Source organism: Petromyzon marinus, chromosome 6, assembly GCF_048934315.1.
Source record: "Petromyzon marinus isolate PM22_M1 ecotype Great Lakes invasive population chromosome 6, UKy_Petmar_22M1.pri1.0, whole genome shotgun sequence".
NCBI classification, from domain to species: domain Eukaryota; kingdom Metazoa; phylum Chordata; class Hyperoartia; order Petromyzontiformes; family Petromyzontidae; genus Petromyzon; species Petromyzon marinus.
The window spans coordinates 3,981,311-3,999,950 of NC_133672.1; the positions used below are offsets into that span (position 1 = coordinate 3,981,311).

General features: G+C 47.4%; 1 protein-coding gene across 10 annotated transcripts in view; it reads left to right on the forward strand.

Moving 5' to 3' along the window:
• The window catches only part of LOC116939645 (ral GTPase-activating protein subunit alpha-1-like), a 142,336-nt gene that overhangs the window by 65,416 nt on the left and 58,280 nt on the right, over positions 1-18,640 (forward strand). For all 10 annotated transcript variants that reach the window (XM_032948310.2, XM_032948312.2, XM_032948316.2 and 7 more), the window contains 8 exons: positions 632-819; positions 2,968-3,066; positions 5,369-5,524; positions 14,158-14,286; positions 15,479-15,604; positions 16,467-16,525; positions 16,904-17,012; positions 18,340-18,450. In XM_032948310.2, the coding sequence (XP_032804201.2) occupies positions 632-819; positions 2,968-3,066; positions 5,369-5,524; positions 14,158-14,286; positions 15,479-15,604; positions 16,467-16,525; positions 16,904-17,012; positions 18,340-18,450 (977 nt within the window). The remainder of the gene's footprint in view (positions 1-631; positions 820-2,967; positions 3,067-5,368; positions 5,525-14,157; positions 14,287-15,478; positions 15,605-16,466; positions 16,526-16,903; positions 17,013-18,339; positions 18,451-18,640) is intronic.

Genomic DNA, 18,640 nt, shown 5'->3' on the forward strand with positions numbered 1-18,640 from the left:
CGCGCGAGAGCGACGCCGGCACTCGGTCCCCGATGTCCGACAGTTTTTTCGCCGCACGTACCGCGTGCCGGGAAGGCCGCTTCCACGAGCCGAAGAACGCCGTGCGAAACGGTTTGAGCGAAACGTCGGACGTCGTGCCGAAGAGCACCCGGCGCATCGTGCGGCACAACACCTTGAGGGCATTTGGCTGCAATTCATTTCCACGCGGTATAGCCGCTCTCTCGAGCTATCATTTGTTTTCAAGTTGCTTCTGAAAAAAAGAGCTATCTCCTGTAGCTCAGTGGGCCTTACCTGGTTAAATGGAAAGTAGTTAATTTTTTGTTTAACATGTAGACTTTCGTGACCAATATTATTAAATTGTGGCAAATTCTGGCAAATCGCCCGATGAAGCTGGTTGTAATCACCAGCGAAATATCATACTCAGTTTTGACTGTTGTAAGTTTAATCTCCAACGCGCCGGTGTGCTGAAGTAATAACCCATTGGCACGTTTTGCTTACGTGACTAACCCTTACTAATTGTCTTTCGGGTGGTGGTGGTGGTGGTGGTTTAGCGACACATTTATGTTTACGCGTTTGATTTTAGTCTTTCCCTGTATCTGTGCGTCTGTCTTGACTCGCTCGCGTGCGGCAGACGACAGCGAGCTGGAAGACTGCAGCGTCATCGCGGGAGGCACCATGACGGGCTGGCATGCTGACGTCGCCACCGTCCTGTGGCGGCGCATGCTGGGTGCCCTGGGAGACATCAACGCCATTCCCGACCCCGATATCCACGCCCAGGTGCTCGACTACCTGTGCGAGCTCTGGGACTCGCTGGCCAAGGCACGTAGCGACGCGTCGGCTCTTCGCGATTACGAACGATTGCCGCGCTCGCGACACACCCATCGAATTGCGCGTAAGCATCGATGATTTTCTTCCGTTGGAATATGCTGTGCATGATCGGTTCACGTGATCGTCGCCTGCAGTCACTAGAGGCGCTGGGTACCTAGCGATGTTGAGCAAAGTGCACAACAAACTTTGGTGCGGTGATTTTCACGGGCAAGTCATTGATTGCCAGGCTGAGACCATCAATTCTCAAGTGAAGCGACTTGATGGTCACAGCCCTCGTCACCATTGATTGCACACAACAACAAAAAACACACGCGTCAAAATCAATTCGGTCCTGCACTTAATTCATCGAAATTCCAGCTCTGAGAATTAAATTACTGGCTTGAATGTCACGCGACAAACCTTGCTCTCCTATGGGCCGAGTGGGTGGGAAAGTTTTGCTCGCTATCATGTGGACCAGACGTCAACGTTAGAGGCACTCGCAGGTAGCTCTGTGATACCCACTTCCGCGAGCCATTCTCTAACCCGGCGGAGTTGATACTGCTCGTTTCGTGACATGATGGCGAATGCCAACAATAGAAAATAATAATATTGATTCTTAGGCTCAAAATTAATTCATCAAATCATTTTGTGAAAAAATATATTATTTTCATGTACATTGTGCCGTCGGTTCACATGATTTCTGCAGTCACTGGAGGTGTCCACATTTTACTCCAGTATAAATAAAGAGATTCTCAAATCGAATCGTGACCCCAAATAATGAAAATCATCGAATTGCAAGGGGAAAATAATTGTAGCGTTGATGCCTAACTACCCCAGCAATAGAGAAGAATCCAGTTTTTCCAGAAAGTGAATCCGTTTACTCTCGATCGTATCATCCACATCTGGCAAAATTGCATATTACATATTACTGTTACACATATACTGCAAAATCGGTCAGTAGTTTTGTGGTTTTACAAACGAAGCTAATTAATTATTGAAAAAGAATAACATTTGTTGCTGAAGTCCCATACCTCTTATGTTCTTGAAATGTGCAGGTTTTTTGGGGGGAAAATGTTTTATTCACCTAAAAACTAAGTGAAATTATTTATAACCCACAAACTTGGGTGGGGTTGAGCAGTGGTTTTGTGTACTTCGCTGTGTCGCAACCTCCGATTAGCACGGTCGGCTACGTACGCCGCGAAAGAAGTTCAACATACATACATGTCAAGTCTATTTTTTTATTAACACGTGAGGCGCCTTTCTGCCACAAATCTGCCACCCAAAGCGCCACCCTGGAAAACTCTTCAACCAACCCGCACTGACCAGCGTGGTGAAGTATGGTCAAATAACCCCCATGACCAAAGCAGTGTCGGGAGGCCTTCGTCCAGAAGTGGAGTGATACAGAGGTGTAAATTATTATCTCTTATTTCGTGACAAACTGACAACGTTTGTTAATGTCAAATATCTTATCTTCTGGGTTTAAGTCACTGTCTGCCAGTTGCAAAGCCATATAAATCTCTCCATGGTCCTGGCTCACCTTATTTTGCTGCTTTCATATCTTATTACTCTGTCCCATCCTGTCCTCTACGCTCCAAATCTCTACCGTCCCTCTCTTTGCCTCCCCTCACCCTGCGTCTAATCACCCTCTCTTTCCTTTTCTCTTCTTGCTCCTCTTCGCTGGAACCAACTCCCACTGCAGCACTCAAAACCATCACCTTCACTAACCTGCTTTCGTTCATCCCTTAAAATCCATATTTTCTTCCGAGCATATCCTGCTACTGCTGCTCCCAGCCCACGCCCCCCAGCTGCGACCAGGCCTACCCCAACCCATATCCCTATCACTAACCCTACCCCTCCTTAACCTCTCCCACCTCTTTCCCTAGCTATCACCATAACTACGCCACCCCTTGAAATAACCTCACTCTTTATCTCAATCGATATCATCTTATCTGCAATTTTATAATTGTTGTAAAAAGCTTTGGAATAAGGGGCTACATTAATCTATATAAGATACAACATAGAACCCATTCCTAAATCTTCGTGCCGAGCTGTGAAAATTGTCTTTCTAGGCCACAAGTGGCGCGTGGAAATGCTTACGTATGAATAACGATGACGACGATGGTGAATGAGTTGTGCGTGTAAAATGTGTTTTTCGCGCAGATACGCGACAATCTGGGGATAAGCCTGGACAACCAGTGCACGCCAGAACCTCCGGATCTGATCCCTCCTTTAACGATCCTCACCCCGTGGCTCTTCAAGGTATAGAGAGCTCCGGCGTGCGTGTCTCTCGCCCGCATGGCAGTCGTCATGTGGGGCCCCCGAGTGGTACATTATCACGCCAGGCGACGCGGACACCAGCCTGCGTTCAATTGGGTGACTCGATAAGATTGCTTCTAGGACTCGTCACCAGTGGCTGCCTTGAGGGGATATATTAATTTATATTTTACAAGCAATAGATTTCCATTTCCCATAGAATCCCTGGTGGTGGCGTTTTTATACAACAAGGCCATGTTTACGCTTGTTGAGACCTGCGTATTGAATTAGCACAAGTGAGCCAAGGTAATTGCTATAAATGTGCCTCGTGCCTGTGTTCTTTGTTGGCGTGTGAAATTAGCACCGTGTATTTTTTTGGGGTCTAGAAATTCCGCATGCAAGGAAATCAGAAGTAAATAAAATGTTATTCAGTTTTTTTTAGTTTAAATGGGCTATAATGTGTTTTGCATTTGTTTGAAACAATGGGCACACATTTCTGAAATCGCCCTCCCCCACCACCTCTGCCAACCTAGCGGTATAAATAGGTACACTGCGGTCAGTCGATCGGCATGCAACGTGTGGTAGGGTAGAAAGAGTGGGTACACTCACCTCTTCCAGAATGCATGGCCAGCTCGTACTTATGTTGAACTGCTTTCGCACCGTACCTAGCCAACCGCGCCAATTCTGAGCAGGCCAAAGACGCCTTCTTGGTGGGGGCATCTCCAGAGACTCCCACCTAGCGGAGGTCCCTTCCGGCAGCAGTGGCGCGAGCGCCGAATTGCAGGGCTGCACCTTCAACCCTTCTTTACCTTTTTAGGGCAGTCATTTGTTTTATTTTTATTTACATGGTGGCGGAGGGGGGGGTAAAAGGTCAGCGCGGCCTGCGCAGCTGCAGCCTTTCCAACTAACGCTAATTAAGATTCGATAAACGCGGTAGCTGGTGCTGGCAAGCCCAGCAGGCCCTCGCTGTGACTCAGAAGCCAGCTGCTGTAAGCCAATATGGGGGGCTACGGACGCAGGCAACAGCCAGCACACACACACACACAATCTAATTACTCGGCCTAAATGGCAGCGATTTCCAGGCTGGAAAGACAATTTTTTTTTTGACAGACCCCCAGTGTGTACCTTCCCTATGTAATTGTATGCCAGAGCCTTGTTCTTCAGAGATGGGACCTGATAGTGTGTCACAGCTGCCATGCGTGTGTGTGCGTGTGTGTTTATGGTCTAAGGTTACCTTTCTGGTGTAAAATACGTGTGAACGGTACATGGTGCAATTTAGATATTGCCTATTCAGTTTCGATGTTGCCTATTCAGTACAGTCCACCTTTAGGCGAGGAATATCACACCTTGTATCCATGCCAATGTGTGCGCGCATGTGTGTGAGTGAATGTTCTAGACTGCTGGTTTAATGTGCCCTTTGAAATGTTTTGTTGGTTACCTGTTTCCCTGCCAGGGTTCCGAGATAACGTTGAAGGTTCTAAATGTTAAGGAGCGAGTTTTTCTTTGTTCGCTATCGCATTATATGTGAAAGTGGCGCGTAATATAATTATGTTAGAGTCAACAGACACTTAGAATATATACAGTACATGCTTCACATTCAGTCCACTCGAAACACTTATTGCAGCCAATAATGTGTTCATATAGCCATTTTGACCACTCATTTTAATCGCTGAATGTCGCATTATATTTTAAAGCACTGCGTGATTATGATTAATACGTTTTGCATTGGTTCTCGTAACACAAAGCAACAATTGTTCTGTAACAGCGCTGGTCAATCTTGCACAGAATGTCCCGGCCCTGTGGACATAGTCATCACCATCATCATCATCAGCCCCCTAAACTATAGGGGCAGTTGGGACGCCAATTCTGCAATGAGAATTGAGCAGAGCGAGCGGCGGCGTTAATTCCAATTTCATTTCCTAGTGATGTCAGTGAGTACCCGGGGGACACAGAGTCACCTCGTCGTCTAGATTGTAAACTAATTTCTTCGAGATTGAAAACCCAATTCTTCAGGACTGCTTTTTGTGTTTGGTTTGTTGTCCTTCCGCCGTACCTCCGATTGGCATGGTCGGCTACGTACGGCGCGAAAGAAGTTCAAAATGCGTACGTCTACCCGCGTCTCAACTCGTCCATCGTGCGCAACGTCAGCGGCACGGCTCTGCTTCGGCGGCATGAACAAAAATCAACCGGGCGACTCCCGACTCACGCCGGGCTGGCTCGGCACGGTCCCGGCGCTGTTCGGTTGTGCATTGCGAGAGAGAGAGAGAAAAAAAACCTGCAAAACGGTGATCTTGTTTTTTTTAATCAGGCCACGACGCTGCCCGATCAGTACAAGCAGGGCAAGCTGCACGCCTACAGACTGATCTGTAAGATCATGATGCGGCGGCAGGAGCTGCACCCTAGCACCGACTTTCTGGTCCACTTTTATGCCGTCATCCACTCCGCACTGCTCAGCTCCGACCAGGTGAGCTGTCCGCTGCCGTGCTCACCACGTGCCTCACTGGGACGGTTGCCATCGGAGGGTGGCGGTGGGGGGGGAGGGTGGTGCCCTTTCCGCACGGCACCTCGAGGCGTGCACCACTTAGGAGACGCGGTGTTAATATTGAGTGGTGGTGATGGTGGTGTGAGTGACTTGTGCGTCTCACCTTGTATGAACCCCGTTTCTTGGTATGCACTTGATAAATGTTGTCTCTTCCCCCCAAGCTTATCCCGATTGTTATATCGGTGTCACGCCATGTGACTAAGGATCCGCTGGGATATCTTGCAGAGCGGTGGAGTGTATCGCGTCGAATTGCGCGAGTAAACGGCCGCATGAAAGTGGCTATCACAGAGCTGCCTCTGAGACATTTGTTTCACACAGGAGGGGGAAGCAGAGCAATGAAGTCATCCTGATATCTTTCATTCTCAGAGCAGGAATTTAGCTAAATTCAGCGTGGAATCAAATTCTGTGATTTATTTTTGTGTGCGGTCATTGGTGACTGGGCTGAGACCAGCTCTCTACACTTTAGAAGCCTGTTTAATCACAGGCAGCCGCACCTCCGATTAGCACATTTGGCTACATACGTTGCGAAAGAAGTTCAACATACATACATATATACATACAACCCACCCGGCCACGTCTAAATTTTCCCCCAATTTAAAGTATTCCTGCCATACATTATTCTCAAACTACACTTTGGCACAGTATTTTTTCACCACATTTGTTTGGGTATTATTACCGATATGGCTGGTAAGTTAATACTTAGTAAGGTTAACACGATCACTGAGGTTGCAGCGTAGGCAGGAGGCATGCGATGATATTTCTACTTATCGTGTTCAATACATTCTTATGCTCACGGTACGCTCTTGACGTGCATCGAATCGTGCTCACGTGTTTCAATGTGATCGATTCACCTGACCCGTGCAGCCACTAGGGGCGCTACAGTCGTGACCCCCAATTGTGACATTTCATTCAGTCGTGATGAGGAAAAAGCATTGCATGTCTCGTGGTCAGCACCATGCCCAGCTGCCTTTGTCACCCCAGTACTGACGTCTACAGCCACACAGCACCATGTGGTAATGTAATGTTCCATGAATCGACAGGGGGGCCCAGAGCAAGTTCAGATGCCTCCTGCCGCCGATATACATGGCCGGGAATGAAACCTCCGGGAACCTAGGCTGTAGTGCAGTTTTGCCGACCGCTGTTTTTGCCATTGCCTCTCATTTCCGGAAGTAGATATGCACCCTTGGTCTTAGACTATTATTTACTCTTAGATGTAGAGGCGAAAGGAATACCGGGCAAGCGTGTGTTATTTATTAATTTGTTAAATTGATGAAGTGGAAATTCCACACGCCTCCGGCTGTTTACGAACGCTTGCGATCGTTACACGTGCTCCCGCGCACACGGTGTCGCTCATCCGCCGCGTTATTGCTGCCTTCCCTCTCATCAGAGGATAGCCTCAGATGACTTTGTGTTAATGACGTGCTGGAGTGTCCTCGTGAAGCAAAAATCCATGCGCGGAGCAATGTCCACCGTTAACGAGATGTTGCCTCCCGCTCCGCGAGGAGTGCGACGGAAGAGTGCCCCTCTCGACGTTTGTGCTCACGCGCAAGTGCGTGCGCGGTAAAGTTTCGGCGCTCGCTACTATTTGGCCATTCGGCACCGGCTTCCCTCGCTGTGTGCGGGTTTGGTTTGTGCGAGTTCGTGGACGTGCGGCTAACCTATTTCTACCAACAGAAGTCGAGATATCTGTGCGGCTTGAATTCACTCGTATGCGGCTATGCGGTCGGACGTGGAACAACATTGTGTGTGTACTGTGTGTACCATGAGTGCACTATGCATGTACTGTACTTGCTACCGCGTAAAGTGAGGGAAACCTGAATTCTCTTCGTGTTATTTGTAGCTGGGGTGCTGCCGTGGTGCAGCGACGAATGGCGCACGAGATTTGAGATACAGAGGTCGTGGGTTCAGTCTCCCGGTGAGGCACTTGAAACAATGGTGCATATTTCTAAAATCTCCCCACCGCCTCTGGTCACCTAGCAGTAGAAATCGGTGGCACCACGATTTGTCAGTTGATGGCACCGCGGTTTGTCGATCGGTGGCACTGCGGTTTGTCAATCAGTGGCACCGCGGTTTGTCAATCGGTGGCACTGCGGTTTGTCAATCAGTGGCACCACGATTTGTCAATCGGTGGCACTGCGTTTTGTCAATCGGTGGCACTGCGGTTTGTCGATGGGTGGCACCGCGGTTTGTCAATCGGTGGCACCGCGGTTTGTCAATCGGTGGCACCACGGTTTGTCAATCGGTGGCACCACGATTTGTCAATCGGTGGCACCACGATTTGTCAATCGGTGGCACTGCGTTTTGTCAATCGGTGGCACTGCGGTTTGTCGATGGGTGGCACCGCGGTTTGTCAATCGGTGGCACCGCGGTTTGTCAATCGGTGGCACCACGGTTTGTCGATGGGTGGCACCGCGGTTTGTCAATCGGTGGCACCGTGGTTTGTCGATCGGTGGCACTGCGGTTTGTCAGTCGGTGGCACTGCGGTTTGTCAATCGGTGGCACTGCGGTTTGTCAGTCGGTGGCACTGCGGTTTGTCAATCGGTGGCACTGCGGTTTGTCAATCGGTGGCACTGCGGTTTGTCAATCGGTGGCACCGCGGTTTGTCAATCAGTGGCACCGCGGTTTGTCAATCGGTGGCACCACAGTTTGTTGATGGGTAGCACTGCGGTTTGTCAATCGGTGGCACCGCGGTTTGTCAATCGGTGGCACCGCGGTTTGTCAATCGGTGGCACGGCGGTTTGTCGATGAGTGGGTCGTCTGTGGTGAGGTAAAGTGTGGGCACTCCCATCTTTGTCAAGATGAATGCCCAGCGTGGATGAGCCGGCCACACGCCCTCTAGAGGGACTCTCTACAGCTGCCTCTAGTGGAGGTTCTTTCTGCCAGCTGCGGTGTGAACATGCAATTGCGGGGGCTTAACCTTTGCCTTTGTACCTTTTTAATATTTCGATTATGTCCAAATTGCATTTGTTAAAACAAAGTGTTTTCTAAGAGGCCAATATTTGACTAAACTAGTTAAGGGTCTTCTAATACACGTTTGTTTAATTTCAAAGGTTTTAGCAAAATGCCTTGCTAACAAATACAAACTCCAAACACTCAGCATTCAACTCGTGGGTCGAGGTGCAATTGCATACGATTGCGATGGTGGCGCTGTGTGTGCCAACATCCGCCTTGGGTAACTGTGTGTGTTTGTGTGTGAATATAAAGCATTTGAACTCTCATATTAATTCGGCATGTGTATTGTTTTAATGTTTAAGATCGTTTGGATTCACTATCATTGTTTTTTTTTACAGTCAGAGAATCACCTATTATAATTGTGTATATTATTGTCATTATATATAGGTTTTCTTATGGTTGCCAAGATGGGACTAATACTTGCTTCTGGTTATCGACAGGGAAATATATTACATGAATGTGGTGTATAAGCGGTGAATCAAGGCACACAGTCAATTTATAATTGTATATATGTACATACAAGGTCTTTCTGAGTTGCCTTCCCATTTAGAGCAGTGTAAAAATTGATTTGGTGGAAAAAAAAATTCGCTGAAAACAAAAGGTGGTTTACAATGTGCAGCTTTCACGCCACTTATGAGGAATTTCTTCAGCCATTCTATTAACACTTACGGGGAAGGGCGGTGGGGGTGAGGTGGTGAGGATTGTGGGAGTGCTAACACAATGAATAGGAGGCAATGAATAGTAAACATATTTCATCAACCTGGCCCCTTTTTTTTAAGCAATTCACAAAGTAGTCTATTTTGTATCAAGCACGCCGTTTGCTCTGTACGATGCAGATAAGCATTAGCGGTGAGCACGCTTTGTTGAGTTTAATCATGGGAACAGAGCATATCCTTTGACTTCTCCATAGAAGCGCAGGCACGAAGCCCTCCACGTTCCCACCGTTAACAAATCTAATGTCTGAGCGGGCTCCCAGGGTACAGATAAGGCCGTGAATACGTGGGATGCAAGGGCTCGCTTTGTGCAGGGGGGGGGGGGCTGCTTTTGATGGGCCGATGACGCCCTTGGGGATAATAATTTGTTTGGCTTCACATGCCCACTCCATTGTGTAAATCGTGTATAGGCCATGATCAGATACTAATGACTGTAAATTACCCAGCAAACAAGTGCGAGGAAAAGGCCCAGAGGGAGCCCCCTTTCAAATTAAAATGGCAAATTCCAAAACAGAACTTGTTGCATTCAGGCAATGAAAAATGCAATAAACATGTTGGAAGGGAAGAAGCCGCTTTTCATTGTCCCCTTCCTCTTTTCCCATCGGCCGTGCTTTGTGTGCGCGTGTGCACGCACCCACCCCGGGCTCCATCGTTGCCATTATTAAACAAATCATTCGGTGAGGCTACACTGGCAGTGGTGCACGGGGCGCAAAACAACTTTCTCGACGCATTGGTCAAGTAACACTGCTGGCATAGAAGGAATAGTTATGTGTGTGTGTGTGTGTATAATAGATGACACTTTTGGAGCAATGGCCCTTCTTCATAGCACATGATAGAGGCTCTATTTAAACTCTGAGAATGCAAATTCCTCTTTGAAATTCTACTTGCATATCGCACATATCTAATGTGTGTTACTGTATATAACTCTTCACGCACAATAAACGTGCAACATAAAAAATGTAATGTATTTATAAACAAAGATTTAGTTCAAATTAATTTAAATAAATAATTATTACAAATTTCCCATTCTCAGTCTCCAATATATTATGGCCTGCCGTTACACAGCAGTTGATATCACGAGCTCGGCTCTTAGCTGCAATAGAATGCTGTGGCGCTGAACCGATGAATTTAACCAAACTGCTCCTTTGTGACCACAAGGGTTTGAGCAGCTGGCAGTGATAGAAAACATTGCGTTTGAGCCATTGCGAGTCATGGCTTTACTGGAGAGGATTAGCCCGATGAATATGTCCAAAAATAGCCATTGCCAAATAGCCAATGCCAAAATTGTCTGGTAATCTTGTGTAATCCACAATGACAAAGTCACTTATGAACTAAAAAAAATATATTAAATATAAAAAAACAGGTTAATAAACGAAGCCAAATAATAAAGCTGGCAAACAAATAAAATGTTTTAAAGAATGAAATGGGCACGTGATAATAATAATAACAATAATCAAATAAAGGATAACCACGCTGCACATTCTCTCGGTCGTTTGCCATTACCGCAACCGAAGGGAGCTATTGCCGAATAAAGAGCTCTGGTTATTCATGTATTTATTTATTTATTTTATTACTCGGCACTGACTCCTTTCAATTAGCGGTGAGATGCTTCCATTCAACGCGGTTGCCTTGTCTCGGCGTCACTGCAGTGCACGAGTCGGTTTATGTAAAACAGGTGTGTTGGGCAGATGGCCGCTCTCGCCTGCCTCTTGTATTCTTCCTGTGCTTTGTATTTTTTTTATGTGGAGGCCTCTGTAGAGAGAAGGCCGTTTTTGTGTTCGGTGGCATACCCTGATTGGGCTGCCAAAAATAAAAGTATTTCCAGCAGAGGTTCAGAAAGGAAAAGAAATGTTGATATGCCATCACTGTAAAATCGCCAAGAGGTCGAGGAAAACAAACGCGGATACTTTGACAGGAATTTGTCATTTGCAGCTGCGCATTATATATTTCCTCGTGTCTATTTGCCTGATTGTCGTTTATTTCTGCGCTCACTGTTAATGCTGTGTAGTTGGCCGTTCTGTAAGCCCTTTGTGGTGAATGCTTGTGCCGCTGACCTGCATTGTTCCCTGGTCACTGGGTGGTCTTAGGTTCACTCTTCATGGGCTACTGGGCATTCCCTTAAGTGAGTGACCATCAACGTTAACATCTGAACATGACAAGCAGTTAAGTGAGCCGATAAAGAGCGAGGAATAAAAAAACACCTGACATGGTTAAGGCTCTGTTCACTCAATGATTGCAATCAAATTCATACAGAGACCTTCATGAAAAAATACAACCATGAGGGTCACAAGCTATTTGAAAAGTATTGTATCTCTACTCGGGGCTTTCATTATGTTCCAGGCCACTAGAGGCATACACAGAGCCATACTTGATGTGGTATGCTGGGTGCAGATACGTATCGTCAGGGTCGCTCTGTAGACTTGTTGTAGGCACGTGACTAGCAGTAGCCATAGTCAGAGGTACAATGGATGTGGTGTTCTGTGCACTGCAACATTGGCAGGGTCGCCGGATACCACCGGGTGGTCCAGATGTTGTGTGACCGGCAACGAATTGATCACTTGACATTTTTCTTCTTCTGCTTATTCATGCCCATACCCCATTGCTCTGCAAAAATATGACGTTTTAGAAAATTAAACGGACCACGCCGTTGAATGGGAGTAGACGGCACGTGACGAGGAGTAATCCCGTCCGCAGCGAGAGAGGTGCGGTGGATGTGGTGTGCCGGGTGTAGAAATATTTTCGCACGGATCAAAGTGACCCTGTGCTAAAATATTAAAATGAGGCCCTGCCTGCCACTGCTCAGAGGGATGCGTCAACATGGCTCTCGGTCGGCAGCGTCCGCCTCTGTGGCGCGGCAGCCACGTGCTTGCACCTGCTGGAACCAAGTGGGCGGGGGGGGGGGCTTTTACCGCTGCTGCCCCTATCTGCCTCGTGTTCTGTTTGCACAATTGCCAAAGGTTTCTCTGTTTAAACAAAACGTAACCAGGGACTGTTTACCCACTTTAAAGAATCTTTTTTTTATCAAGCTTAGATTTATCGCCACTGTGCTCGGGGCCTCAGCTGTTCCTGCCAGGGCTCGCTGCCACCGCCAGCGAGTTCGGTTTCCCTTTGCCAAACGGGGCGGAGCGGTGGCCAGGGGCTAACGTTGGTGGCGAGCCCGGTCCCACCCCCGCCCTTCACCGACCTGCACTTGTGTAATACGATGGGTTATTTAATAACGGGGAATTTATTATTTGACACTTGTCTATGTTTGTGCAATGTCCTAGGTCTGTCATGTGACACGGTCGTGTTTGCACTGATTTCTTTATTTTATTTTTCGATTTAAAGCTTTCGTGGCTGCAATGATTCATCTTCTTTATTTTACTTTGTTTTCTCTTTGTCACACTCATCCCGGTCTCTGCGAGTTCTCATCAGCTTACACAAATGAACTCTCCTCGACTTACTGGTCAACGCAACTTCCGTGATTGGCACGGCAAAGGGAAGGCTTCGTCCAGCAGTGGATTGACCCAAGGGCTATAAATTATCAGTACCTTGTACAGAATTTTCAGAACCCTCAATTTCACACGGTGGACTTGTACACTGATGCGCGTACGCAGCTCCTTGCATTATCTATTGCCATAAACGCAGTGTGCCGACAACGGAGACATAGATCCGCGAGGCCTCGTTTGATCGAGGGCTGTTTTCTTAACAAAGCGAGGCAGGTCGCCCTCTTTTGCCCACCCTTTTCCTGCTATTTCAAACGCTGCCCTCGAATACGTACAAAGACCAAAAACAATGGTTAAGATTATGAGTAGCTGCACAAGTATGCTGACGACGGAGACGGCAAGAGATGAATCGCGGGGCCACTGTCGTGACATGAACGCGGGGCGGGTAAATAACAATAGTAGTCAAGAGAGAGCCCTGAGCACCGGGTGCTATTTGCAGAGCAGCTGTCGCAATTATTCGCTTCCCCCAAGAATACGTGCGCACGTATTCAAATGCGCGATGTCTCAAGCACGGCCCCCATACGAAGCGATTTGACTTGGGCCAAGGCAGGACAAATCTGGCCAAAAACCCACCCCCCCCCCCCCTTGCGGACCCCCCACAACTACCCTTTCCCCCTCCCCCCTTTTGTCTCTCTTTTCATCGGCTCTCCTATGTGTTTTGCGTTGCGGTTCTGTTTCCAAAAGAACAGCAGCACAGCATAGGTGTGTGCCTAGCACGTAGCAATCGCCCATTGTCGTTATCATGGAATGTGCTCATTCCATGCAGGAAGTTACATCGGAGCGCCGCGGTAAGTGCTGTAACATCTGTTTTTTTTCTTCATGCCTCTGCTCATTGAGTCTAGTTTTGTTCTGGTGGCGATCGGAGTGGGTCGCCGCTTTAGATTGGGCGGCAACTCGTGTGTCCGCCATTAGGGTCAACCAGATTGTGAAAAGCAGCTCACCAATTGGTCCCAAAAGAGAATGTTCTCCATCAATGCGTATCACATGCCGTGGCACACGCGGATCACAAGCGTGGATGTTGACCTTAAAAAACAGAGCCAAAGCTGAACGAGTGCATTAAAAGCCATCGAGTGGAGACGATATGTGACTTGGGTGACACCGTTGGCCATAAAAAAAGCTAATGGGCTTGAGCAGAATGCGTCACTAGAAGGGCCGATGGCTGTTGGTCGAGACTAACGATGGAGTGGCAGCCAAAGGAGGAGCGATTGAGTCATCTTTTAATAATTTAATATTCTCGCGCACAGGGGTTTGATGAATCGCAAAACCGCGAGAGTTGTCGACGGCTTGGGTGGGTGGAATCACGGCTGACGGATGATGGGTGGCGACGGACCATGGTGTCGTCGCTGTAATTTTTTTCCTATCGTGGACCAGACTCGACGTGCCTTCTCTTTGGCCCCTCCCGCAGGACGTGCTGAGCGTGGTGATGAGGAACTGCTCGCCGCACTTCTTCTCCCTGGGGCTGCCGGGCTCCTCCATGCTGCTGTGGGACTTTTTGCTCGCTGCCAGCCGCATCGCGACCTCCCAGTCCTCCCAGGTAAACGCCTCCCTCTCTCATCGGCTGGGTTTCATCGCTGCTTTTTGGTGTTCCGCTTGTTGACCTTCCCCCACACCTCCGATGAGCACGTTCGGTGCGAAAGAAGCTCAACATACATGCACGCATGCATCAGAAATCTACTAAGGTGGCTAGGCTACAGGACGTTGCAAACAAAGACTAACACAAAGATCCCCCCTGTAGCTCCTTGACAGACTGTTGGGGCAAGTGCTGTTAGTGAGCACCTATGAAGGCCGGCACGGCACAGGATAATGCACCACCCCCAACCAAACACGAGCCGTATGGGAAACTTGTGATCCCAGAACCCCAACGAACACTCGAGTGTCAAAAAATGAAAAAAGGTTCGTCTGAATGACACATGTCCTGCCGATGGCAGGAATAATTGTATTCTCCCTGCATTACCCTCACCTGCACTGCAGCACTCCCTATTGTAATTGAAGTGGCAGCGCTTTGCTGTGAGACACCAATTGCTCGTCTGGTAGTAGAGTGAAGCCTGCCTTCCATTATGTCACTAGTTTGCCACGACATAGCGGTGATAATGATGATGATGATTTTGTATGGCCAATGAAGAGCAACTCTTAAGAGGCTCGGTTCAAACCCAATGTGAGTCATCAACCTTGAGTATGCAGTGAAGACACACATACCATGGTGTTGTTGATCACTGAGAAGTGCGCTGCACTGTGAACCCAGTGACGTGAGTGTGATTCCAGGCCACGGCTATCATCAATGGCAAAGCGATATCTGAACCCATCTTACACCTCGCATAGGTCAACTCAGCCTGAAATTAGTAACTGGTACATTGTGTAGGGTTGGGATTACTTATATTTTGCGTAAGTAATCAATTAATATTCATCCTTAAGCTCAAGCAACGTGCATCGAAACACGTGTGGTGTAATTATTTATATTTTTTTATTCAGATGTCGGTTGTCATGGATTCTCGTGATCGCTGCAAGCCACTAGAGGCGCTACCATTCACGACAGTATTTAAAAATATATTTTTTTTAAGTCAGTTGGTGACCTTGAATCACGACAATTCATCAAAACGCTGGTGGAGGGGGGCGGGCGGAGGTTGGGAGTGGCGCATCATTCCAACACTTTATTTTTATTCGCACCACAACGCAACGTATTAAAACTAAGGAACGTGTATTTCCCTGCCGTGCTTTCGATTGTCAAGGCCCCCAGGGCGGAGACGCAAAGCCTGCTCGGCTCTCTGGTGTGCTTCCCCAACCTGTATGGGGAGATGCCAGCGCTCCACCCAACCCTCCATGACATCACCCCGACCGACTGCGAGGGCCTCAAGGTATATATATTCACACTCTCAGTTTCGTTCGCAGCTCTGTGTCTTTTATTTATTTTCGTTCGATGGGACGTGTGGGCGTCACCGATGGACCAACATTTATTGCCCTTGCCGAGCTGCCCTGAGCTCGGCAAGCTGCCCTGAGCTCGGCAGGTGCTGGCCAGTAGGCTGGGGCTGTTCTCCATGAATTGCTGCAGTCCTCGTGGTGATCGTGTTCCCCCCCCCCCCCCCCCCACCGATCACGACGCTCTTCTCTGGAGAGTTCCACGATGTTGTCCCGGCGACGATGAGAGAACGCCGCCGATGCGTGTGTCGCACAAGTCAGGGCTGTGTGCGGCTGTCGAAGGGGGAATTTTAAAGGCGGACACAACCACCGATGGCGTTCAGCTCGGCGTCACAGAGGCCTATTGCCGAAGTTCGAGCTTTTGTGGCAACCCCCCCCCCACCCTATCTTGCTGCGCGTAGCGTCAACCGCCGCGGCGTGTGCAGATTCCGCGGAATGCGATAACACCGGGTAGTGAGGCTAACAGTAATGATTGGCGGTTGGGAGATTAATTTAAGCGTCCATTAAAGTCCGAGCTGAAAATATCACCCTGTCTTTCGGCTGAAATGTTTATTCTTTTAATGGTGACGGCGAGAGAATATCTACGTGCCGCGCAATGATATTAAATGACAAAACAATATTTTAAAACATTTGTTCCACACTTAGTAATGTCTCCTGCCGTCGTGTACTGGATGGCATTTTAAACATTTTTCTGTGGAATCTATGAAACAGTTGTCGTTTTCTTGTTGTTGCTCCATCACTTATTTTGCCTTGTCAGCTTTTTGAAATGTTAAGAATGCTGCTGGGTTCTTCTTCCATTAGGAACAGCTCGTGAAGCTCATCCTTAATGGAGCAAAAGAGGAACCATCAGAAACGGCCAGGCAAGTGCCCATCGAGTAGCTTGTTAACGCAGGTGCCCTATCAACAACCGGCATCCTTCCGTGCACAGTCGGCAGTATTGATTTTAAAAAAACAAGATATTCTCAAAATGCCTTCTGATGTCAGTGAAGTGCCCATGCAGATCAATTTCAGTTAATGGATTATTCTATTAATGTGAGTAGTGGTGGGGGCGGTTCTTTTTTTTTTGGTGTGTGAAGTGAACAAAGTTTTACTTAAAAAAATAAGCATTGTCTTATTCGTTAAATTTAATAGCTTCAGGGGTCCATTTGGCCTAAGCTTCAAACTACTTCCACGTTGTAATTTTATGTTGCGATCTATTTGAAGTACGTCTCCTGCCGTTGCTTGTACTCGCTTCGCAGATGTATCGCGCTGTGCAGTTTGGGAATCTGGATATGCGAGGAGCTGGTGCATTGTACACGGCATCCACTAGTGACGGACGCCATCCATGTCATCTGTGCTACTCTGAAGGTATATACATCGTGTTGTTGTTCCATTGGCATGAAATAATTGAAATTAGTTTTGGCAACAAACAGAACGATCATTTATGCACGTGTACAGTGCTTTGTCAATCTACTGCTGGATGAAGGCCTCGCATTGCCGCTGCTGATTAAGGGGCTGGGGGAGTGGTTTATTTGACCATACTTCACCACGCTCGTCAGGCTGGGAGCAATCATGTGAGGAAATAGCATAATTGTACAAGGATGTACTTATCTGCACCGCCCTCTGCTGTGCACCGCGTAGCCCCGCTACTTATAATTGGAATGTATTTTCATTAAATAATGTAGTTTTTCTGGAACGTAGTGTTTATACGTAAAAAAATATTGCGCAAAGGTACGTACTTATTCAATCAGTTAATTGTGAGTAGATTTGCAATTGGGTAAGCAGTAGATTCTGGGCCATGTGCTGAAGCTACGGCTGGTCCCTTTTGTACTTAACATGGGCTTCCTCTCAGCTTCCAACTGAACCGAAACTTGAGTGGCTGCTTCAGTACATCAACAGGTAGTCGCACATAATGCTGGCTAACGTCCTGTGCTGTGGTCCATCTTCAAGAAGCAGCTGGCTTGCAGTAACACTTTGATTGAGCTGGTAATTGAAGGGATGCCCTTGTAATGATTGATAACACACATATATAGGTAACAAATTTGGTAAATAAAAGACAATATATAAATTTAATCAATTACATTTTCACCCGCTTAATCGGCCTGCTCTCAATAAAAGCCTACTTCCCGGAAATTGTATTTGCTAATTGGGTATTTTTCAGGACACGCCTCCATTGAGCGTCTGACGAGTCACTCCCTCCTCGTGAAACTATGAATTGAGACAATTCCAGGTCAAGTTTGGATTTTAAAATAAATATTGTTGGTACCGCCACTTGTGTATTGTTTCCAGTTTATTTCGTCCCAATTATACCATTTGTGTTTATTCCTTTCGCGTAATTGTAAGGTTAGATTACGATTTGCATACCGCATTCATAAATAAGGACTAATCAGTTCTTACGTGCATAATTCCATAGGTTGCCCTGAGCGAAATAATATAGTGGGATCGTTGAATGGTTTACAGGCTGATGAACAATGCAATCTCAAGAGGGGCCTTCTCTTGTCAAGGCGCTTACACCAGCAGTGGCATGAGCTAGTAGTTGCAGGCTTGTACCTTTACCTACCACCCAGTAATATACCGCAAAAGTAATATACGTTTTTTAAAGTAGTGTTGTTTTTAAAGTAGTGTGTCCAGCTCTTTGTTCTTGTTGCCTGGTAATGGGATGCTTGTGTGTGTTTGTATCGTCGTTTTTTTTTAGTTTTCTCACAGGTCCGTGGCTCAGGTTAGCTGCGACATGCTGACTGTGCTTGCAATGTACGCCGACGATTTGCAACAACACAGCGAAGAGCTGCCCTCTGTCATCGTGCAGGTTGGAGTCTCAAGTCGTCTATTAGCAGTGTATATTCTAAACAAAACTATTTGTCATTTAATTAGGTAATGCCCACTGAGCTATATAGCTCTTTTTCACGTGGAAATTTATAGTAGCCAAATACTCTAAACGCGTGTTGCTGAATGTGGAGTGAAAAACTGTATACCAGGCGAGAGGTAGTTCACATGTC